This window comes from Thalassophryne amazonica, chromosome 4 (genome assembly GCF_902500255.1).
Source record: "Thalassophryne amazonica chromosome 4, fThaAma1.1, whole genome shotgun sequence".
Classification (NCBI taxonomy): domain Eukaryota; kingdom Metazoa; phylum Chordata; class Actinopteri; order Batrachoidiformes; family Batrachoididae; genus Thalassophryne; species Thalassophryne amazonica.
In genome coordinates, this window is record NC_047106.1 from 58866578 (window position 1) to 58891712 (window position 25135).

Sequence of the window (25135 nt, forward strand, 5' to 3'; positions counted from 1 at the left end):
TCACGTTAAGAATGTCAGGAATGTGTCACGAATGACAGAATAATGATATTCGTAACGCGTCTCGCTTATGTGTAAACGCACCTTAAAGTGTCGGGGGATTACCCAAGTACACTCTTATGCTAAATATGAATTAAAGTGGTGAACTGGTTCTTGACATATTGCGGCATACTGACTGCAATATCCCCCTGTATTTTATACTGGAGGGATAAAAATATAAATGACAAAGAGTGAAATAGCTTCAGAGAGACAGGCAAATTGGTGGCTATTATATAATACAAAGATGTGAGAGAAAAAGGGGCACTGCTACTCCTTTGAGCGTTATGCACACGTCACACAAAACAAAAATTTATGTTTGGATTTGTGTTCCTGACATAATACTGATGATGATGGATGAAAATTTGTGGTAAAGATGCAAAATTCAACTTACAGTCCCCATCTTCTTCAAAGTTACACCTTATGTTCTTGAGATTTTGTACTGGCTGTCTTCTGCTTATATCAAAAGAATGAATGAATGAATGAAATCTTCATTTTGAACATGTCAACAGATTAAAAGGTGCAAAAAAACAAAACAAAAACAAACAAAAAAAAACCCAACATCATCAAAACACAGTGAAGCAAGTACAGGGTGTCCCAAAAAAGTGCCACAAAACATTTGACTAATTCTGCAATGGCTAATCTGAATTCTGTTTTTTTTATTTTTTATTTGCCCCCAGAGGAATTTCTTTTGACGTAGAGACTGATCCAAAGAGGATGCCACTTACAATTAAGCAAAAAGGAAAACTGGTGGAACTCCACTTTGAGACCAAGTCGATTGTGAAAACCCTACAACAATATCAATCTCATTTTGTAGTTAGAAAAGCTCCAGACAGAAAGACAATATGGAGGATTGTAAAGAAGCTTCGAACTGATAGAACTGTTCACAATGTTAACAAAGGGAGATCTGGCAGAACCAGAGGAGCTGTGCACATATTGAGCACATCTTGTGAATGCCACAACTCTTATAAACTGAGGCAAAATTAGAAAAATTAGATATGTTTCAAGATGACATATGACAAATATCAGTATCTAAAAATGTGTAGATTTTCCATGGCTTTATTTCTGTGGCACTTTTTGTGGGACATCCTGTACGTGAGCTGAAGGAATAAACTTATGTAGCCCCCCTTTTTATGGTTGTCTGGATCAGAAATTTCAGTTTAATATGTCATAAAGCAGACAAACACACTGATATCTGAGAAATGAAATGAAGTTTCTAGGATTTACAGAAAGTGTGCAATAATTATTTAAACAAAATTGGGCAGGTGCATAAATTTGGGCACCCTTGTCATTTTACTGATTCGAATACATTTAGCACTAATTATTGGAACACAAAATTGGTTTGGTAAGCTCACTGACCCTTGACCTCCTCACACAGGTGAATCCATTCATGACAACGGGTATTTAAGGTGGCCATTTGCAAATGTTTCCCCTCTTTGCATCTCTTCTAATGAGTGGCAACATGGGAGCCTCCAAACAACTCTCAAATGACCTGAAAACAAAGATTGTTCAACATCATGGTTTAGGGGAAGGATACAAAAAGCTATATCAGAGATTTCAACTGTCAGTTTCCACTGTGAGGAACATAATAAGGAAATGGAAGACTGCAGGCACAGTACTAGTTAAGGCCCGACGTGGCAGGCCAATAAAAACCTCAGATAAGCTGAAGTGAAGGATGGTGAGAACAGTCATAGTCGACCCACAGACCTGCTCCAAAGACCTACAACATGATCTTGCTACAGGTAGTGTCTCTGTGCAGCACACTTTTCATAAAGATATACTGTATGATGCTGTAATGCAGAGGAAGCCTTTTCTGCGTACACGCCACAAGCAAAGTTGCTTGAGGTATGCTAAAGCACATTTGGACAAGCCAGCTTCATTTTGGAATAAGGTGCAGTGGACTAATGAAACTAAAATTGAGTTATTTGGACATAACAAAGGGCAATGGTGGAAAAAGAACACAGCATTCCAAGAAAAAACACTTGCTACCAACAGTAAAATTTGGAGGTGGTTCCATCATGCCGTGTGGCTGTGTGGCCAGTGCAGGTACTGGGAATCTTGTTAACATTGAGGGTCATATGGATTCCAGTCAATATCAGCAGATTCTTGAGAACAATGTTCATTCATCAGTGACAAAGCTGAAGTTGCGCCGGGGCTGAATGTTTCAACACCGACCCTAAACACTGCTCAAAATCTACTAAGGCATTCATGCAGAGGGACAAGTACAATGTTCTGCAATGGCCATCTCAGTCCCCAGACCTGAATATTATTGAAAATCTGTGGTGTGATTTTAAGCAGGCTGTCCATGCTCAGAAACCAACAAACCTGACTGAACTGGAGATGTTTTTTAAAGAAGAATGGTCCAAATTACCTTCACCCAGAAACCAGACTCTCATAGGAAGCTATAAGAATTGTTTAGAGGCTGTTATTTCTGCAAAACGAGGATATACTAAATATTGATGTATTTTTTCTGTTGGGGTGCCCAAATTTATCCACCTGCCTAATTTTGTTTCAAGAATTATTGCACACTTTCTGTAAATCCTATAAACTTCATTTCACTTCTCAAATATCACTGTGTTTGTCTGCTATATTTAACTGAAATTGCCGATCCAAACAACCAATGATTTATAAAGGAAAATCATGGAAATCATCAGGGGTGCCCAAACTTTCGCATACAACTGTATATATATATATATATATATATATATATATATATATAGCAACACTTTTGGTTTTGCTCCCATTTTGTATGAGATGAACTCAAAGATCTAAAACTTTTTCCACATACACAATATCACCATTTCCCTCAAATATTGTTCACAAACCTGTCTAAATCTGAGATAGTGAGCACTTCTCCTTTGCTGAGATAATCCATCCCACCTCACAGGTGTGCCATACCAAGATGCTGATTAGACACCATGATTAGTGCACAGGTGTGCCTTAGACTGTCCACCATAAAAGGCCACTCTGAAAGGTGCAGTTTTGTTTTATTGGGGGGGGGGGGGGGGATACCAGTCAGTATCTGGTGTGACCACCATTTGCCTCATGCAGTGCAACACATCTCCTTCGCATAGAGTTGGTCAGGTTGTCAATTGTGGCCTGTGGAATGTTGGTCCACTCCTCTTCAATGGCTGTGCGAAGTTGCTGGATATTGGCAGGAACTGGTACACGCTGTCGTATACGCTGGTCCAGAGCATCCCAAACATGTTCAATGGGTGACATGTCCGGTGAGTATGCCGGCCATGCAAGAACTGGGACATTTTCAGCTTCCAAGAATTGTGTACAGATCCTTGCAACATGGGGCCGTGCATTATCCTGCCGCAACATGAGGTGATGTTCTTGGATGTATGGCACAACAATGGGCCTCAGGATCTCGTCACGGTATCTCTGTGCATTCAAAATGCCATCAATAAAATGCACCTGTGTTCTTCGTCCATAACAGACGCCTGCTCATACCATAACCCCACCGCCACCATGGGCCACTCGATCCACAACATTGACATCAGAAAACCGCTCACCCACACGACGCCACACACGCTGTCTGCCATCTGCCCTGGACAGTGCGAACCGGGATTCATCCGTGAAGAGAACACCTCTCCAACGTGCCAAACGCCAGCGAATGTGAGCATTTGCCCACTCAAGTCGGTTACGACGACGAACTGGAGTCAGGTCGAGACTCCGATGAGGATGATGAGCATGCAGATGAGCTTCCCTGAGATGGTTTCTGACAGTTTGTGCAGAAATTCTTTGGTTATGCAAATCGATTGTTTCAGCAGCTGTCCGAGTGGCTGGTCTCAGACGATCTTGGAGGTGAACATGCTGGATGTGGAGGTCCTGGGCTGGTGTGGTTACACGTGGTCTGCGGTTATGAGGCTGGTTGGATGTACTGCCAAATTCTCTGAAACGCCTTTGGAGATGGCTTATCGTAGAGAAATGAACATTCAATACACGAGCAACAGCTCTGGTTGACATTCCTGCTGTCAGCATGCCAATTGCACGCTCCCTCAAATCTTGCGACATCTGTGGCATTGTGCTGTGTGATAAAACTGCACCTTTCAGAGTGGCCTTTTATTGTGGGCAGACTAAGGCACACCTGTACACTAATCATGGTGTCTAATCAGCATCTTGATATGGCACACCTGTGAGGTGGGATGGATTATCTCAGCAAAGGAGAAGTGCTCACTATCACAGATTTAGACTGGTTTGTGAACAATATTTGAGGGAAATGGTGATATTGTGTATGTGGAAAAAGTTTTAGACCTTTGAGTTCATCTCACACAAAATGGGAGCAAAACCAAAAGTGTTGCGTTTATATTTTTGTTGATTGTATATTCCTCCTACCTGCAATAGAGCATACCCTTTTTTTTCTCTTTTTTTTTTTTAACAGCCTTGAACCACGGTGTGTAGTTCCAGAGTTATAAGTGTTTTTACCCAATAGGGGTATGCACTCTGAGTGCTGTAGTATATTTATATTCTAAAACCACCGCACTGATGCTTTAATTCCTGTGGTGTCCTTAAATTCTTCTACGCTCAGTAGTTCCCAAAATACAAGCATTTCAACCAACCAAGACTTGCCTTTTATGTATATTGACTTATTTGTTATTTATCAGAAAATGTTCAATACAAGTTAAATCCAGAAGGTAAAATAATTTATGAAGTTTCATGAGTCTGTAATACATTTTATATTTTGTATCTATTTTGCAAAAGAAACCAGTTTTTACTTCTATGCACACTATGCCTCATCTCGGACAACTGCTCGTATGATCATAACTTTAGTGTCAAATTATTTGCAAAACAAGTTTTCAATCTGTTCTAATGCAGCACAGTGTCAAAAACTGAAGAATAAACACCTTATCCACTATTGACATTTCAGTGTCTGATGCAAAAGGAAAAACACTATATAAATGCAGATCATTTAATCTGTGGGGCCAGAGCAGAGCTTTGGCAAAAATTAATTGGTGACAACAAAATTACATGTGCTTCTTTCTTTTTTTTTGTAATTTTTTAAAAATGCACGTTTCAGCCTTTGAACCAAATTATACATCCACATTATACTATATCATTGGTAGTAAATATTTTTTGATAAAATATTAGTGTTTGAAAACGGGCTGTCCTCCTTGTTTGAGTGCTCGGCTGTTTAATTGAGAACGTTATTGAGCAATTAATGCATACATGACTGACATCTAACAGTTCTTGAGACAATACAAATTAATAACAATTAAGAATAATTCCAATACTCAGCAGTCACTCCTCAGATAGAAATTGTCAGTCAAACTGACTGCAGATGTGAGTGAAATTGTGTAAATGTAAATCCATCAGACTGCATAACTCTTTGATAAATAGATGAGTTCACTGAATTATTTGAATTCCCCTTTGGGATAAATAAAGTTATCTTATGTTTGCTTCTTATGTTGTTCTGCTGTGTCATTTGGCTTTATGTGTGCAAGTGGGCATGTGTACAGTGACCATAAGTAAGTGTGTGTGTATAGATTAAACATGACTGGGCCCAAACTGACATGGCATCAAGTCAAGACTAAATGCAAGAACATCCTGCAGAATGATAAATGCCCTGACTAAAGGCCTCGTCACACAAGAGCACGAATGGCAGTCGTACAGCCGTGTACAAATGCCGTTTCATTAGCCAGAATGCGGTTTGGAGCAGGCTTGAATGATTCGTGCAGGTCGCATGTGGCACAGCACGAAAGACAAAACATGACAACATAAAATAAAATAATAAATCCAGTTGGAATCCCCACAATGCCGGCAATATGCAGCATATTGCTGAAAGCTCTCTCTCTCTCTCCTCGCTCTGCATAGAAATCAACTGTTCGTGGGGTTGGCATGCAAAATCACTGTGCTTCTCTCTCTCTTTTTCTCTGTCAGTTACAGGTTCAGTGTTCTGTTTCAATTGAGCTTTATTGGCATGGGAAACATGTTTTCATTGTCAAAGCAAGTGTTACATAGAGGAAAATATAAACATAAAAACCTCTCTCTGCCTCTCTCCCTCTTTCTGGAAATCAGCTGAGCACGGTGAGGCGCTGCTCTCAGACGCACAGACACGCTCACCTGTTTTCTCTTTCCTTTTTTGTTTTCTAGAAAACAAATAATAAGGATATATAAAAATAAAAACAGTCAGGTGGGTGAGAGATCTGTGGTCTCAGAGGAGCGCGGAAACTCACATAGCTCACAAGGTTCCTGTTTACACACTGTACTATTGTAGCAGTCAAAAAGAAAACTCACAAGCAAGGCACCAAAAGCTGACCTCACCCCAGCAGAGAACATGGCCTTGCACTTTCAGGCATGCTGGTTGTATTATTTACAGACCTTTGAATGTGTATTTATTCTTGTGTTGTGTAATATGCTTTGATTCCGTGCTTTCTGTCTTGTAGAGTCACTGTGTGACTTCAGTTTTGAACGAAGCTGATGGTTTACCTCCTTTGATTTATTCTTATTCAATAAAGGTACATCATTTTACTCTGAGATAATCTAAAATCATCATTTATCTAAAATGACTGAAATGAATGATTATTGGTTTAAATAATGACAGTGGGTCAAGATGAATGTGACACCAGTGTGTAGTGGGGAGTGGAATATGTATTGGTTTAAGTTTGTGGTGACTGCTGACTGAGATAAGGGTTAAGATTACAACCCCAGTTCCAATGAAATTGGGACAGTGTGTGAAATGTAAATAAAAACAGAACACAATGATTTGCAAATCCTCTTCAACCTATATTCAATTGAATACATCACAAAGACAAGATATCTAATGTTCAAACTGATAAACTTTGTTTTTGTGCAAATATTTGCTCATTTTGAAATGGATGCCTGCAACATGTTTCAAAAAAGGTGGGACAGTGGTATGTTTTCCACTGTGTTACATCACCTTTCCTTCTAACAACACTCAATAAGAGTTTGGGAACTGAGGACACTAATTGTGAGTATCATGATTGGGTATAAAATGATCATCACCAAAAGGCTCAGTCGTTCGCAAGCAAAGATGGGGTGAGGATCACCACTTTGTGAACAACTGCGTGAAAAAAATAGTCCAACAAGAACAACGTTTCTCAATGTTCAATTGCAAGGAATTTAGGGATTCCATCATCTTCAGCCCATAATATAATAATCAAAAGATTCAGAGAATCTGGAGAACTTTCTATACGTAAGCCACAAGGCTGAAAACCAACACTGAATACTGTGACCTTCAATCCCTCAGGCAGTACTGCATTAAAAACTGACATCATTGTGTAAAAGATTTTACCGCGTGGGCTCAGGAACACTTCAGAAAACCACTGTCAGTTAACACAGTTCGTCGCTACATCTACAAGTACAAGTGTAAATTAAAACTGCCATGGAAAGTGAAAGCCATACATCAACAACATCCAGAAACGCCGCCGCCTTCTCTGGACCTGAGCTCATTTGAAATGGGCAAACGCAGCCCAGGACAAGCCCAGCTCTCCACAATTTCTCTTATACTCACTCGACTGGTAAGCACTGAAAGCCGAGATAGGCATGTCCCAACTTGTCCTTTAACACTCCGAAACGGAGGTGTTGCTTTGTCTCGCTTCATCAGCAAATCGGTCGTGACGCGCGAAGCCTCCGCGCGGCTTTCCATGACAAAATCTCTTGTTAAAAGTGAAATCTGTCGGAAAATGGCTGATGTCCAGCTCTTGTGATAACCAGAGAAATTGCACACAACGGTCCCGGCTCCACACAGCGATTCGTTTAGAAATGATGTGGTGGTTTCTGCCTCTCGATGGTGGCTCGGAGCGCAGCGCGCCATTGTGGGCAGTCCTTAAAGCTGTAGTAACACTCCTTATTCTCTGTGAAGCCCGTAAAATTTTCACCGAAACCCAGATAAATTTTTCAAATGGTTTCCAGCTGCCTGTCTCTAACAGTTTCTGAAAAAATTCTGATGGAAAAAAAGTCCAAATCATTCCGCCATTTCCTCGCAATGAAACAACGATGAGAGGGGTGGAGCAGTGCTCACTCAAAGCCTGCCCACAGGCGAATGACGCAACCGACAGGCGTGGAAAAACACACACATGCGCACAAAGGTTCAAGCTTGGCTGACGTAAAAACATATGAATCAAATCCATATCTTTTTTGCATAAAATAAAAAGGTCGGATACTTTTCTCACAGACCTCGTATAAAACACTTTAACAGACAAAACAAAAATGAATAAAACAATTTGTGCAGATTTTTTACAATTATTTTTTGTTATATACGAAGTCTGTTAGAAAAGTATCAGACTTTTTTTTTCAAAAACCTGATGGATTTGAATCACGTGCGCTTGCAGGAGCCAACCTTGAACCTTTGTGCGCATGCGTGATTTTTTTTCACGCCTGTCGGTTGCGTCATTCGTCTGTGAGCAGGCTTTGAGTGAGCACTGGTCCACCCCCCTCGTCTGATTTTCATTGCAAGGAAAATGTCTGAGCGATTGGAGCAGCGCTGAATCAAATTTTTCCAGAAACTGTGAGACAGCCAGGTGGAAACCATTCGTAAGATTCAGACGGCTTTCGGTGGCTTTTCAGTTGAGTGAGTATCCGAGAAATTGTGTAAGAGCTGGACATGTCACAACATGTCCTGTGAGACTTCCAACACGGAGGTGCTTTTTGTTCTGCGCCATTAATGGCTCCATCCCGACGCGCGAACCCTCCGCATGTCTTTCATTACAAAATCTTCTTTCACAGTGGAATGTGCCAAAAAAGTGCTGATGTCCACCTCTTCTGCAATTTCTCTGGTAGTCAGACGACGTCCCGGATCAACACAGCGTTCACTTTGGAAATGATCTGGTCGTTTCAGCCTGTCGATGGCCTCCGCCATTGTGCACCATCTTTAAACTGGTTGTAACACTCCTTAATCTGTGTGATGCCCATAGGATCGTCACCAAAAGCCGTCTGAATCTTCCCAATGGTTTCCACCTGGCTGTCTCTCACAGTTTCTGGAAAAATTTGATCCTTTCCTTGCAATGAAAATCCAACGAGGGGGGAGGACCAGTGCTCACGCAAAGCCTGCTCACAGGCAAATGACGCAACCGACAGGCGTGAAAAAAATCACGCATGCACACGAAGGTTCAAGGTTGGCTCATGCAAGCACACATGATTCAAATCCATCAGGTTTTTGAAAAAAAGAAAAAAAAAAAAAGGTCTGATACTTTTCTAACAGATCTTGTGTATATATATATATATATATATATATATATATATATATATATATATATATATATATTTTATTCATTGTTATTTTGCTTCACTCAGCATGATAGGGACCATGTCTCCTGCTGTTCAGTTCCTCTGCTGATGCTAACGGTGCTCACTGGTTTACTGAAGCAGCATTCACAAAGCGGGATGATTGCTGGTAATATGCTGCACGTTTTCACTGAAAAAACTCAAGCGGCTTATCTGCGTGACTGGGGTGTAATGTCTTTAAGTGACGCCTTAATTTATTTGGCTTCATGGAGCCCACTGCCAACATTTTAAGACACAGCGGTCTTTCCTCGTCTCCCACCGTAGTGCGAAAAAAGCCCTACATAGAGATGTGTTCCTTTATGCCAGAGTCCTCAATACTACCTGTGTAAACTCTGACAAAGAGAGCGCCACTGCCACCTACTGTAGTGGATGTGCAATTACACTTTTTTCTCGTAGAAAAAAAAAAAAGATGTTCTCCGCGGTCACATGCGCTCCCCCTGGCATCGCACCGCGCTCCCCACTATGTGAAAAGGACTGAGTTATAGGGTAAAAATAGCAAAAATGGTGACAAAGATCACTTTCAGTTTGTACAGGTGTCAAAAGTTAAAGTTGCTCCAATTTTGGTAAAACGTGATGCAAATTATTTGTTGAAATACAAGGATGAATAAATGGCCTCCAAAATAAAGGTCAAACAAGGTTGACGTCCATTGCATTCTATGACGTATGACATATGTTACCCTGTAACATGATAACTAAGCAAGACAGATGGTGCAAACAATTCCTTTTTAAAATGCTATTAACTCAGCCAATAATTTTACATCATTTTTCACCAAAATTGGAGCAACTTTAACTTTTGACCCCTGTACAAACTGAAACTGACCTTTGTCACCATTTTGCTGTTTTTACTCCATACCGCCATGGAATTCAATCATAGATAATCCAAACCTTTTTGGAATCGTTATGATCAGACAAACAATGCTGTATAGTTTTCAACATGATTGGAGCATTTTGGAATTTTGACCCCTGTGTAATTCTGCATTGACCCCTGTAGCTCATTAAAGGCCAGCTCCAGGATGGCTCCATATCTGAAAATAAACTGTTAATTTAGAATATGTGTGCCAAATTCCATGCTCTTATCACAAAATGGACAATTTTTATGGAAATTTTAGCAAAGCCGCACCACTAATGCAGATGAAGGCCAGCATGCGCTGCAATGCATAGGTGCGATTTTTATACATATTTTTAAACATGTTTTTGCTGTGCTATGTTATGTACAGTAGTGTTCAGAATAATAGTAGTGCAATGTGACTAAAAATATTAATCCAGGTTTTGAGTATATTTCTTATTGTTACATGGGAAAAAAGGTACCAGTAGATTCTCACAAATCCAACAAGACCAAGCATTCATGATATGCACACTCTTAAGGTTATGAAATTGGGCTATTAGTAAAAAATGTAGAAAAGGTGGTGTTCACAATAATAGTAGCATCTGCTGTTGACGCTACAAACTTGTTGGGGAAAGTGTAGTGACACAGACCCACAACAGGGGGCGCAAATGAACGGTCAATAGATGAGCCAAAAGGTAACAATTTAATGTTGTGAATGTGCACAACGATTATACAGACAATCACAGAATCTGATAGCAGTCAATACACCAAGGTGACGTGTGGGCAGGCTCGAGGATAGAAGACGTCTGTCCTGAGAAGAGCCGGGACCACACGATTTCCACCGCCACAGAACCTGGTGAATACTGGAGCCGCCAAGTCCCGAATTCCCAGGTGATCACCGTCCCCGACTGTCGGATCTGGTACTGCTGGCGAGGAGCACAAACAGTGAGATGTGGGTGTGTGCACACCCAGTAACAAAAACAGTCAGAAGGTGGAAAGTCACCTCTACCTCTAATCACACACTCGTGCAGCTCCTGTTAAACCACTTATCTGGTTTGGGTGTGAAGCGAAGGCGTCACTGTTCACACCAAACGCCAATCGAGCAGATAAGGCACACCACAGGAAAACGGCTGCAAAAGAGTTCAGACTATTATTCAGTTTTAAGTCAGCAGAGAAATTACCTTCACAGGTAGATGATATCTCGGCAACGAGGTGGAGATGACGACCGGTCTTTATGGAGTGAGATGATGAAGTGTAGATGGGTGACAGCTGTCAAGAGATAATGAGTGACAGCTGTCACCCCCGGCTGTGTCCGTGGCAGCAGAGCCCTCTCGTGCCTGAAGCCCGCACTTCAGGCAGGGCGCCCTCTGGTGGTGGGCCAGCAGTACCTCCTTTTCTGGCGGCCCACACAACAAAACTCAAAACTATTATGTCCAAACTGCTTTTTTAGCAATCCTGTGAATCACTAAACTAGTATTTAGTTGTATAACCATAGTTTTCATGATTTCTTCACATCTGCGAGGCATTAATTTTGTTGGTTTGGAACCAAGATTTTGCTCATGTACTAGTGTGCTTGGGGTCATTGTCTTGTTGAAACACCCATTTCAAGGGCATGTCCTCTTCAGCATAAGGCAACATGACCTCTTCAAGTATTCTGACATATCCAAACTGATCCATGATATGCGATATATAGGCCCAACAACACCATAGTAGGAGAAACATGCCCATATCACGATGCTTGCACCACCATGCCTCACTGTCTTCACTGTGAACTGTGGCTTGAATTCAGAGTTTGGGGGTCGTCTCACAAACTGTCTGCGGCCCTTGGACCCAAAAGAACAATTTTACTCTCATCAGTCCACAAAATATTCCTCCATTTCTCTTTAGGCCAGTTGATGAGTTCTTTGGCAAACTGTAACCTCTTCTGCACGTCTTCTATTTAACAGAGGGACGTTGCGGGGGATTCTTGCAAATAAATTAGCTTCACAAAGGCGTCTTCTAACTGTCACAGCACTTACACGTAACTCCAGACTGTCTTTGATCATCCTGGAGCTGATCAATGGGTGAGCCTTTGCCATTCTGGTTATTCTTCTATCCATTTTGATGGTTGTTTTCCGTTTTCTTCCATGTGTCTCTGGTGTTTTTGTCCATTTTAAAGCATTGGAGATCATTGTAGATGAACAGCCTGTAATGTTTTGCACCTGTGTACAAGTTTTCCCCTCTCCAATCAACTTTTTAATCAAACTACGCTGTTCTTCTGAACAATGTCTTGAACGTCCCATTTTCCTCAGGCTTTCAAAGAGAAAAGCATGTTCAACAGGTGCTGGCTTCGTCCTTAAATAGGGGACACCTGATTCACACCCGTTTGTTCCACAAAAGTGACGAACTCACTGACTGAATGCCACACTACTATTATTGTGAACACCCCCTTTTTTTTTTTTACTAATAGCCCAATTTCATAGCCTTAAGAGTGTGCATATCATGAATGCTTGGTCTTGTTGGATTTGTGAGAATCTACTGGTACCTTGTTTCCCATGTAACAATAAGAAATATACTCAAAACCTGGATTAATCCTTTTAGTCACATAGCACTACTATTATTCTGAACACTACTGTATACAACATCTCTGAATATTTACATGAAAAAATGAGGAGATGGGGGGACAAACAAGTGCAACACATTATTGTACAAAATTCTGTTTAGATCTATAAGTCAGGTGATCTTATTTTTTGGGTTACATTTTCAAATGCCATTCAGTTTTTTACTTACCATTCATTGCCATAAAAGGAGCAGGAGGGCCACAAGCTTTGGAAAACAGAGGAATGTGAATTGGAGAAAGTCATGACATAAACCACAGACAATTTGTTTGGAGATCCCTTACTGGGGTCAGGAACAAAGAAATAAAATTATACACAACATACAAGTGTGCATGCACAGGCATGTGTGCGCGCGCACGCACGCACACACACACACACACACACACACACACACACACACACACACACGGAAATATTGACCTGGAATAGACGTGCGCGCCTCAATCTACTGGTGTCGCTCAGGACAGGAAGGCGCCATTACTAAGGGTGGAAATGTGCCGATCATAAATAATAAACTGACCGCTTTTTTTGCACTAGCGTCGGTATTTCTTAACACAAGCCTACATTTCTTAATAAATGTAGGCTTGTGTTAAAGCCCTTTGAAAGCTCTTTCCAATGAACCTATGCATGTGTGGGTGAAAAAACTTATGTACAATACAGAAATTTGGGGAAATTACGACAAACTGTGCTGCTTTTCTCACTCTATTGTCGCTATTTGTTAACAGATTTTAATAAAAGTAGGCTTGTTTTAAAGCCTGTAAATTGCTCTTTCTAATGCCTGGGTAGAAAAAAAATGTTTGATGTAAAGTGTGGAAATGTGGGGAAAAAAATATGCCATTCTGTTCATTTACTGTGATGCTTTTTCCTGTCATAATTCTCGATGGATTTTTATAAATGAGGCCTTAAAGTTGTATTCAAGCTGATTAAAAGCTCTAATGAACCCATACATGCCTGGATAAACAATCCTTATGTATTAAAATATAAATCTGAAGTATGTCTTGCCATTGTAGTCATTTACCTTGCTGCTTTTTCCACTGTAATATTATTGCTAGTCTTTTAATGACAACAACATATATATGATTTTTACTAACATTTTATTACAAGTAGATATAAAGCCATTCAGAATTTATGAATTTTGACCCTCAGTCAGGGTAAAAAGTACTTCCTCTATCCATAGGCGTAGGAGGTGGGGTCTATTGGGGGGTGGGGGGTGACACCAAATTTGCCCGAATTTCAGAAACCCCCACGACTCTTTAAATGACCATATATTTATATTTATATTGGTGACCAAATAGCGGTTTGATTGTTTACATTAATTTTGAAAATAAGTCTGACAACATTTTAGGTCATTCTATTCTGTATTCTCTACATGCATACACATAAATTGCCCTGAGTGTGTATAAAACAGACCTCTCTCAAGACCAACACATGAAAGTACTTGTTACAAAACTGTTCACAACTTGTTCACACTTGTCAAGAGATTTATAATGGATATAACATATCCAGAAAAGGCAAACCTAATCAAGTACAATATTACATGAAAACATGCCCGACAGCAAATCGGTCGTGACGCGCGAAGCCTCAGCGCGGCTTTCCATGACAAAATCTCTTGTTAAAAGTGAAATCTGTCGGAAAATGGCTGATGTCCAGCTCTTGTGATAACCAGAGAAATTGCACACGACGGTCCCGGCTCCACACAGCGATTCGTTTAGAAATGATGTGGTGGTTTCTGCCTCTCGATGGTGGCTCGGAGCGCAGCGCGCCATTGTGGGCAGTCCTTAAAGCTGTAGTAACACTCCTTATTCTCTGTGAAGCCCGTAAAATTTTCACCGAAACCCAGATAAATTTTTCGAATGGTTTCCAGCTGCCTGTCTCTAACAGTTTCTGAAAAAATTCTGATGGAAAAAAAGTCCAAATCATTCCACCATTTCCTCGCAATGAAACAACGATGAGAGGGGTGGAGCAGTGCTCACTCAAAGCCTGCCCACAGGCGAATGACGCAACCGACAGGCGTGGAAAAACTCACATGCGCACAAAGGTTCAAGCTTGGCTGACGTAAAAACATATGAATCAAATCCATATATTTTTTGCATAAAATAAAAGGTCGGATACTTTTCTCACAGACCTCGTATAAAACACTAACAGACAAAACAAAAATGAATAAAACAATTTGTGCAGATTTTTTACAATTATTTTTTGTTATATACGAAGTCTGTTAGAAAAGTATCAGACATTTTTTTTTTTTTCAAAAACCTGATGGATTTGAATCACGTGCGCTTGCAGGAGCCAACCTTGAACCTTTGTGCGCATGCGTGATTTTTTTCACGCCTGTCGGTTGCGTCATCCATCTGTGAGCAGGCTTTGAGTGAGCACTGGTCCACCCCCCTCGTCTGATTTTCATTGCAAGGAAAATGTCTGAACGATTGGAGCAGCGCTGAATCAAATTTTTCCAGAAACTGTGAGACAGCCAGGTGGAAACCATTCGTAAGATTCAGACGGCTTTCGGTGGCTTTTCAGTCGAGTGAGTATCCGAGAAATTGTGTAAGAGCTGGACATGTCACAACATGTCCTGTGAGACTTCCAACACGGAGGTGCTTTTTGTTCTGCGCCATTAGTGGCTCCATCCCGACGCGTGAACCCTCCGCATGTCTTTCATTACAAAATCTTCTTTCACAGTGGAATGTGCCAAAAAAGTGCTGATGTCCACCTCTTCTGCAATTTCTCTGGTAGTCAGACGACGTCCCGGATCAACACAGCGTTCACTTTGGAAATGATCTGGTCGTTTCAGCCTGTCGATGGCCTCCGCCATTGTGCACCATCTTTAAACTGGTTCTAACACTCCTTAATCTGTGTGATGCCCATAGGATCGTCACCGAAAGCCGTCTGAATCTTCCCAATGGTTTCCACCTGGCTGTCTCTCACAGTTTCTGCAAAAATTTGATCCTTTCCTTGCAATGAAAATCCAACGAGGGGGGAGCACCAGTGCTCACGCAAAGCCTGCTCACAGGCAAATGACGCAACCGACAGGCGTGAAAAAAATCACGCATGCACACGAAGGTTCAAGGTTGGCTCATGCAAGCACACATGATTCAAATCCATCAGGTTTTTGAAAAAAAAAAAAAATAAGGTCTGATACTTTTCTAACAGACCTCGTATATATATATATTTTATTCGTTGTTATTTTGCTTCACTCAGCATGATAGGGACCATGTCTCCTGCTGTTCAGTTCCTCTGCTATGATGCTAACGGTGCTCGCTGGTTTACTGAAGCAGCATTCACAAAGCGGGATGATTGCTGGTAATATGCTGCACGTTTTCACTGAAAAAACTCAAGCGGCTTATCTGCGTGACTGGGGTGTAATGTCTAAGTGACGCCTTAATTTATTTGGCTTCATGGAGTCCACTGCCAACATTTTAAGACACAGCGGTCTTTCCTCGTCTCCCACCGTAGTGCGAAAAAAGCCCTACATAGAGATGTGTTTCTTTATGCCAGAGTCCTCAATACTACCTGCGTAAACCCTGACAAAGAGAGCGCCACTGCCACCTACTGTAGTGGATGTGCAATTACACTTTTTTCTCATAGAAAAAAAAAAAGGATGTTCTCCGCAGTCACACGCGCTCCCCCTGGCATCGCACCGCGCTCCCCACTATGTGAAAAGGACTGAGTTATAGGGTAAAAATGGCAAAAATGGTGACAAAGATCACTTTCAGTTTGTACAGGCATCAAAAGTTAAAGTTGCTCCAATTTTGGTAAAAAGTGATGCAAATTATTGGTTGAAATAAAAGGATGAATAAATGGCCTCCAAAATAAAGGTTAAACAAGGTTGAAGCCCATTGCATTCTATGACGTATGACATATGTCACCCTGTAACATGATAACTAAGCAAGACAGATGGTGCAAACAATTCCTTTTTAAAATGCTATTAATTCAGCCAATAATTTTACATCATTTTCCACCAAAATTGGAACAACTTGAACTTTTGACCCCTGTACAAACTGAAACTGACCTTTGTCACCATTTTGCTGTTTTTACCCCATACCGCCATGGAATTCAATCATAGATAATCCAAACCTTTTTGGAATCGTTATGATCAGACAAATAATGCTGTATTGTTTTCAACATGATTGGAGCATTTTGTAATTTTGACCCCTGTGTAATTCTGCATTGACCCCTGTAGCTCAGAGGCCAGCTCCAGGTTGGCTCCATATCTGAAAATAAACAGTTAATTTAGAATATGTGTGCCAAATTCCATGCTCTTATCACAAAATGGACAATTTTTAATGGAAATTTTAGCAAAGCCGCACCACTAATGCAGATGAAGGCCAGCATGCGCTGCAATGCATAGGTGCGATTTTTATACATATTTTTAAACATGTTTTTGCTGTGCTATGTTATGTACAGTAGTGTTCAGAATAATAGTAGTGCAATGTGACTAAAAAGATTAATCCAGGTTTTGAGTATATTTCTTATTGTTACATGGGAAAAAAGGTACCAGTAGATTCTCACAAATCCAAGAAGACCAAGCATTCATGATATGCACACTCTTAAGGTTATGAAATTGGGCTATTAGTAAAAAATGTAGAAAAGGTGGTGTTCACAATAATAGTAGCATCTGCTGTTGACGCTACAAACTTGTTGGGGAAAGTGTAGTGACACAGACCCACAACAGGGGGCTCACTGTCTTCACTGTGAACTGTGGCTTGAATTCAGAGTTTGGGGGTCGTCTCACAAACTGTCTGCGGCCCTTGGACCCAAAAGAACAATTTTACTCATCAGTCCACAAAATATTCCTCCATTTCTCTTTAGGCCAGTTGATGTGTTCTTTGGCAAATTGTAACCTCTTCTGCACGTCTTTTATTTAACAGAGGGACTTTGCGAGGGATTCTTGCAAATAAATTAGCTTCACAAAGGTGTCTTCTAACTGTCACAGCACTTACAGGTAACTCCAGACTGTCTCTGATCATCCTGGAGCTGATCAATGGGTGAGCCTTTGCCATTCTGGTTAATCTTCTATCCATTTTGATGGTTGTTTTCCGTTTTCTTCCATGTGTCTCTGGTGTTTTTGTCCATTTTAAAGCATTGGAGATCATTGTAGATGAACAGCCTGTAATTTTTTGCACCTGTGTACAAGTTTTCCCCTCTCCAATCAACTTTTTAATCAAACTACGCTGTTCTTCTGAACAATGTCTTGAACGTCCCATTTTCCTCAGGCTTTCAAAGAGAAAAGCATGTTCAACAGGTGCTGGATTCATCCTTAAATAGGGGACACCTGATTCACACCTGTTTGTTCCACAAAAGTGACGAACTCACTGACTGAATGCCACACTACTATTATTGTGAACACCCCCTTTTTTTTTTTCTAATAGCCCAATTTCATAGCCTTAAGAGTGTGCATATCATGAATGCTTGGTCTTGTTGGATTTGTGAGAATCTACTGAATCTACTGGTACCTTGTTTCCCATGTAACAATAAGAAATATACTCAAAACCTGGATTAATCCTTTTAGTCACATAGCACTACTATTATTCTGAACACTACTGTATACAACATCTCTGAATATTTACATGAAAAAATGAGGAGATGGGGGGACAAACAAGTGCAACACATTATTGTACAAAATTCTGTTTAGATCTATAAGTCAGGTGATCTTATTTTTTGGGTTACATTTTCAAATGCCATTCAGTTTTTTACTTACCATTCATTGCCATAAAAGGAGCAGGAGGGCCACAAGCTTTGGAAAACAGAGGAATGTGAATTGGAGAAAGTCATGACATAAACCATAGACAATAATTTGTTTGGAGATCCCTTACTGGGGTCAGGAACAAAGAAATAAAATTATACACAACATACAAGTGTGCATGCACAGGCATGTGTGCACACACACACACACACACACACACACACACACACAAACACACACACACACACACACACACACACACACACACACACACACACACACACACACACACACACACACACAGCCATGGAAATATTGACCTGGAATAGACGTGCGTGCCTCAATCTATTGGTGTCGCTCAGGACAGGAAGGCGCCATTACTAAGGGTGGAAATGTGCCGATCATAAATAATAAACTGACCGCTTTTTTGCACTAGCGTCGCTATTTCTTAACACAAGCCTACATTTCTTAATAAATGTAGGCTTGTGTTAAATTGAAGACTTAACAGTATTCCCTGCAAACTCCCTTCTGTCTGATCATTTCTTAATAACATTTACATTTACTCTGATGGACTACCCAGCAGTGGGGAATAAGATTCATTACACTAGAAGTCTTTCAGAAAGCGCTGTAACTAGGTTTAAGGATATGTTTCCTTCTTTATGTTCCCTAATGCCATATACCAACACAGTGCAGAGTAGCTACCTAAACTCTGTAAGTGAGATAGAGTATCTCGTCAATAGTTTTACATCCTCATTGAAGACAACTTTGGATGCTGTAGCTCCTCTGAAAAAGAGAGCTTTAAATCAGAAGTGCCTGACTCCGTGGTATAACTCACAAACTCGCAGCTTAAAGAAGTTGGAGAGGAAATGGCGTCTCACTAATTTAGAAGATCTTCACTTAGCCTGGAAAAAGAGTCTGCTGCTCTATAAAAAAGCCCTCCGTAAAGCTAGGACATCTTACTACTCATCACTAATTGAAGAAAATAAGAACAACCCCAGGTTTCTTTTCAGCACTGTAGCCAGGCTGACAAAGAGTCAGAGCTCTATTGAGCCGAGTATTCCTTTAACTTTAACTAATAATGACTTCATGACTTTCTTTGCTAATAAAATTTTAACTATTAGAGAAAAAATTACTCATAACCAGACCAAAGACGTATCGTTATCTTTGGCTGCTTTCAGTGATGCCGGTATTTGGTTAGACTCTTTCTCTCAGATTGTTCTGTCTGAGTTATTTTCATTAGTTACTTTATCCAAACCATCAACATGTCTATTAGACCCCATTCCTACCAGGCTGCTCAAGGAAGCCCTACCATTATTTAATGCTTTGATCTTAAATATGATCAATCTATCTTTATTAGTTGGCTATGTACCACAGGCTTTTAAGGTGGCAGTAATTAAACCATTACTTAAAAAGCCATCACTTGACCCAGCTATCTTAGCTAATTATAGGCCAATCTCCAACCTTCCTTTTCTCTCAAAAATTCTTGAAAGGGTAGTTGTAAAACAGCTAACTGATCATCTGCAGAGGAATGGTCTATTTGAAGAGTTTCAGTCAGGTTTTAGAATTCATCATAGTACAGAAACAGCATTAGTGAAAGTTACAAATGATGATCTTATGGCCTCAGACAGTGGACTCATCTCTGTGCTTGTTCTGTTAGACCTCAGTGCTGCTTTTGATACTGTTGACCATAAAATTTTATTGCAGAGATTAGAGCATGCCATAGGTATTAAAGGCACTGCGCTGCGGTGGTTTGAATCATATTTATCTAATAGATTACAATTTGTTCATGTAAATGGGGAATCTTCTTCACAGACTAAGGTTAATAATGGAGTTCCACAAAGTTCTGTGCTAGGACCAATTTTATTCACTTTATACATGCTTCCCTTAGGCAGTATTATTAGATGGCATTGCTTAAATTTTCATTGTTACGCAGATGATACCCAGCTTTATCTATCCATGAAGCCAGAGGACACACACCAATTAGCTAAACTGCAGGATTGTCTTACAGACATAAGGACATGGATGACCTCTAATTTGACCTGCATTTAATCATTAGTGATTGATCTCTGCTCCCCTCCACAGCATGTCTTTTCCCTGGTTCTCTCCCTCAGCCCCACCCAGTCCCAGCAGAAGACTGCCCCTCCCTGAGCCTGGTTCTGCTGGAGGTTTCTTCCTGTTAAAAGGGAGTTTTTCCTTCCCACTGTCACCAAGTGCTTGCTCACAGGGGGTCGTTTTGACCATTGGGGTTTTTACGTAATTACTGTATGGCCTTGCCTTATCAATATAAAGCGCCTTGGGGCAACTGTTTGTTGTGATTTGGCGCTATATAAATAAAATTGATTGAATTGATTGATTGATTAAAGCCCTTTGAAAGCTCTTTCCAATGAACCTATGCATGTGTGGGTGAAAAAACTTATGTAAAATACAGAAATTTGGGGAAATTACAACAAACTGTGCTGCTTTTCTCACTCTATTGTCGCTATTTGTTAACAGATTTTAATAAAAGTAGGCTTGTTTTAAAGCCTGTAAATTGCTCTTTCTAATGCCTGGGTAGAAAAAAAATGTTTGATGTAAAGTGTGGAAATTTGGGGAAAAAATATGCCATTCTGTTTTCCTGTCATCATAATTCTCGATGGATTTTTATAAATGAGGCCTTAAAGTTGTATTCAAGCTGATTAAAAGCTCTAATGAACCCATACATGCCTGGATAAACAATCCTTATGTATTAAAATATAAATCTGAAGTATGTCTTGCCATTGTAGTCATTTACCTTGCTGCTTTTTCCACTGTAATATTATTGCTAGTCTTTTAATAACAACATATATATGATTTTTACTAACATTTTATTACAAGTAGATATAAAGCCATTCAGAATTTATGAATTTTGACCCTCAGTCAGGGTAAAAAGTACTTCCTCCATCCATAGGCGTAGGAGGTGGGGTCTATTGGGGGGTGGGGGGTGACACCAAATTTGCCCGAATTTTAGAAACCCCCACGACTCTTTAAATTACCATATATTTATATTTGTGACCAAATAGCGGTTTGATTGTTTACATTAATTTTGAAAATAAGTCTGACAACATTTTAGGTCATTCTATTCTGTATTCAGAGTCTACATGCATACACATAGATTGCCGTGAGTGTGTATAAAACAGACCTCCCTCAAGACCAACACATGAAAGTACTTGTTACAAAATTGTTCACAACTTGTTCACACTTGTCAAGAGATTTATAATGGATATAACATATCCAGAAAAGGCAAACCTAATCAAGTACAATATTACATGAAAACATGCCCGACAATTATCATATACAGCTATACAACCCCTGGCAAAAATTATGGAATCACCGGCCTCGGAGGATGTTCAGTCAGTTGTTTAATTTTGTAGGAAAAAAGCAGATCACAGACATGACACAAAACTAAAGTCATTTCAAATGGCAACTTTCTGGCTTTAAGAAACACTATAAAATCAAGAAAAAAAATTGTGGCAGTCAGTAACAGTTACTTTTTTAGACCAAGCAGTGGGAAAAAAATATAGACTCACTCAATTCTGAGGAATAAATTATGATATCACCCTGTAAATTTTCATCCCCAAAACTAACACCTGCATCAAATCAGATCTGCTCGTTAGTCTGCATCTAAAAAGGAGTGATCACACCTTGGAGAGCTGTTGCACCAAGTGGACTGACATGAATCATGGCTCCAACACGAGAGATGTCAGTTGAAACAAAGGAGTGGATTATCAAACTCTTAAAAGAGGGTAAATCATCAAGCAGTGTTGCAAAAGATGTTGATTGTTCACAGTCAGCTGTGTCTAAACTCTGGACCAAATACAAACAACATGGGAAGGTTGTTAAAGGCAAACATACTGGTAGACCAAGGAAGACATCAAAGCATCAAGACAGAAAACTTAAAGCAGTATGTCTCAAAAATTGAAAATGCACAACAAAACAAATGAGGAACGAATGGGAGGAAACTGGAGTCAACGTCTGTGACCGAACTGTAAGAAACCGCCTAAAGGAAATGGGATTTACATACAGAAAAGCTAAACAAAAGCCATCATTAACACCTAAACAGAAAAAAACAACGTTACAATGGGCTAAGGAAAAGCAATCATGGACTGTGGATGACTGGATGAAAGTCATATTCAGTGATGAATCTCGAATCTGCATTGGGCAAGGTGATGATGCTGGAACTTTTGTTTGGTGCCGTTCCAATGAGATTTATAAAGATGACTGCCTGAAGAGAACATGTAAATTTCCACAGTCATTGATGATATGGGGCTGCATGTCAGGTAAAGGCACTGGGAGATGGCTGTCATTACATCATCAATAAATGCACAAGTTTACGTTGATATTTTGGACACTTTTCTTATCCCATCAATTGAAAGGATGTTTGGGGATGATGAAATCATTTTTCAAGATGATAATGCATCTTGCCATAGAGCAAAAACTGTGAAAACATTCCTTGCAAAAAGACACATAGGGTCAATGTCATGGCCTGCAAATAGTCCAGAACTTAATCCAACTGAAAATCTTTGGTGGAAGTTGAAGAAAATGGTCCATGACAAGGCTCCAACCTGCAAAGCTGATCTGGCAACAGCAATCAGAGAAAGTTGGAGCCAGACTGATGAAGAGTACTGTTTGTCACTCATTAAGTCCATGCCTCAGAGACTGCAAGCTGTTATAAAAGCCAGAGGTGGTGCAACAAAATACTAGTGATGTGTTGGAGCGTTCTTTTGTTTTTCATGATTCCATAATTTTTTCCTCAGAACTGAGTGATTCCATTTTTTTCCCCCTCTGCTTGGTCTAAAAAAGTAACCGTTACTGACTGCCACAATTTTTTTTCCTGATTTCTTATAGTGTTTCTTAAAGCAAGAAAGTTGTCATTTGAAATGACTTTAGTTTTAGGTCATGTCTGTGATCTGCTTTTTTTCTACAAAATTAAACAACTGAATGAACATCCTCTCTCAGGATGACTACTTCTGCAAAGGGTATCAAGATAGTGTAAGACAATGTTAAATTGTAATCAATCAGAAAATTATTTTGTTCCTTCCCCTCTTTCTACCAAACACATCAACAATACTGTTGATGTCCACTTTGTTGGTGTGGCTTCTTTCAATACACAGAAGTCGTAATGATGAGAGACGATCCTGACCCATAGTAGACCTGAGGTAGCTTTTCAGTCTTCTTAAACATGAAAATGACCTCTCTGCTGAGCACGATGTAGCAGGTATAACTGCTACAGTTATACCTGCAAAGTTCCCGGATGTTAATGCATTTTCAAAGGGGATTTGCGACTGAACACTCAGAAAAATGTTTGCAAAATACGTGTTAAAATGCCATTCTGGCCTGTATATCCATCCATTTTCTTCCGCTTTATCCGGAGTCGGGTCGCGGGGGCAGCAGCTGAAGCAAAGCCGCCCAGACCTCCCGATCCACACACACCTCCCCCAGCTCCTCCGGGGGAACCCCAAGGTGTTCCCAAGCCAGCCGAGAGATGTAGTCCCTCCAGCGTGTCCTTGGTCTTACCCGGGGCCTCCTCCCAATGGGACGTGCCCGGAACACCTCTCCAGCGAGGCATCCAGGGGGCATCCGGAAAAGATGCCCAAGCCACCTCAACTGGCTCCTTTCGATGTGCTCCCCCTCTAGCTGCCACGTTATTGTGGTGGGGGAGTTTGTGTACCCGGATGATCCTAGGAGCTATGTTGTCGGGGGCTTTGTGCCCCTTGTAGGGTCTCCCAAGGCAAACAGGTCCTAGGTGACGGGTCAGACTAAGGGCAGTTCAGAACCTCCATGACCAGTAAAAAATCAAGGACTGAGACGTCGCCCAGTATGGCGGAGCCGGGGCCCCACCCTGGAGCCAGGCCTGGGGTTGGGGCTTGCGCGCGAGCACCTGGTGGTTGGGCCTTAGCCCATGGGGCCCGGCCGGGCTCAGCCCAAAAGAGCGACGTGGGTCGGCCCTCCTGTGGGTTCACCACCTGCAGAGGGGGCCATAGGGGTCGGGTGCAGAGAGGATTGGGTGGCGGTCAAGGGCGGGTGGCCCGGCGGCCCGGTCCATGCTCACAGCCCCTGGCTGTTGGGATGTAGAATGTCACCTCGCTGGCCTGGATATCTAGCCAGTAAAATTAATTAACATTAAATTATGTCAGGAAAGTACTAAACTTACTCTGACACTCACACATTCCCAAATATTAGTGTTGAAATTTACACGGATCTGCGCTGTTAAGCTACACTGCTAGGCTGAGCTGCTGCTGTGTTCAATGCAGCGCAGCTCCTAAAACCATTACAAAACATTTATATATATTAGATTTTTACACAATTATCCTTTACTGACCGAGTTTCATTCATGAATTCAGTGGTGTGTGCGCACATCTCTGTGTGTGAGTGGTGTAAGTGTCATCAGTGTCCTCGGACAACACAGGCATGGGCAGGAAACATACACCTGTTTATCAACTAAATGTCACGGACATTTCAGACTCTGATGTTTGTTCACAGTGTGAGCTAAACATCACTGATACCTATTATCATGCTCTTTGGCTCTGCTCACCTGTCCAGTGTTTTTGGTCAAAAGTAATTGAAAAATTGTCCTCTATCTTGGGATATAGAATTCCTTTATCTCCTAATGTATGTTTTCAATTTTTTTTTTCAATTTATTTTCATTTATATAGTGCCAAATCACAACAGAGTTGCCTCAAAGCACTTCACACAGGTAAGGTCTAACCTTACCAACCCCCAGAGCAACAGTGG

At 40.8% G+C, this 25135-nt stretch overlaps 1 protein-coding gene across 5 annotated transcripts in view; it reads right to left on the bottom strand.

Moving 5' to 3' along the window:
• The window catches only part of LOC117508266 (von Willebrand factor A domain-containing protein 5A-like), a 131668-nt gene that overhangs the window by 34922 nt on the left and 71611 nt on the right, over positions 1–25135 (bottom strand). For 2 of the 5 annotated variants that reach the window (XM_034167949.1, XM_034167948.1), the window contains exons 6-7: positions 18401–18436; positions 12878–12913 (exon numbers count right to left, since the gene is read on the bottom strand). The exons of 1 other annotated variant lie outside the window; for it this stretch is intronic. In XM_034167949.1, coding sequence (XP_034023840.1) covers positions 12878–12913; positions 18401–18436 — 72 coding nt within the window. The remainder of the gene's footprint in view (positions 1–12877; positions 12914–18400; positions 18437–25135) is intronic. 2 more of the 5 variants (XM_034167951.1, XM_034167950.1) reach the window with 1 other exon arrangement.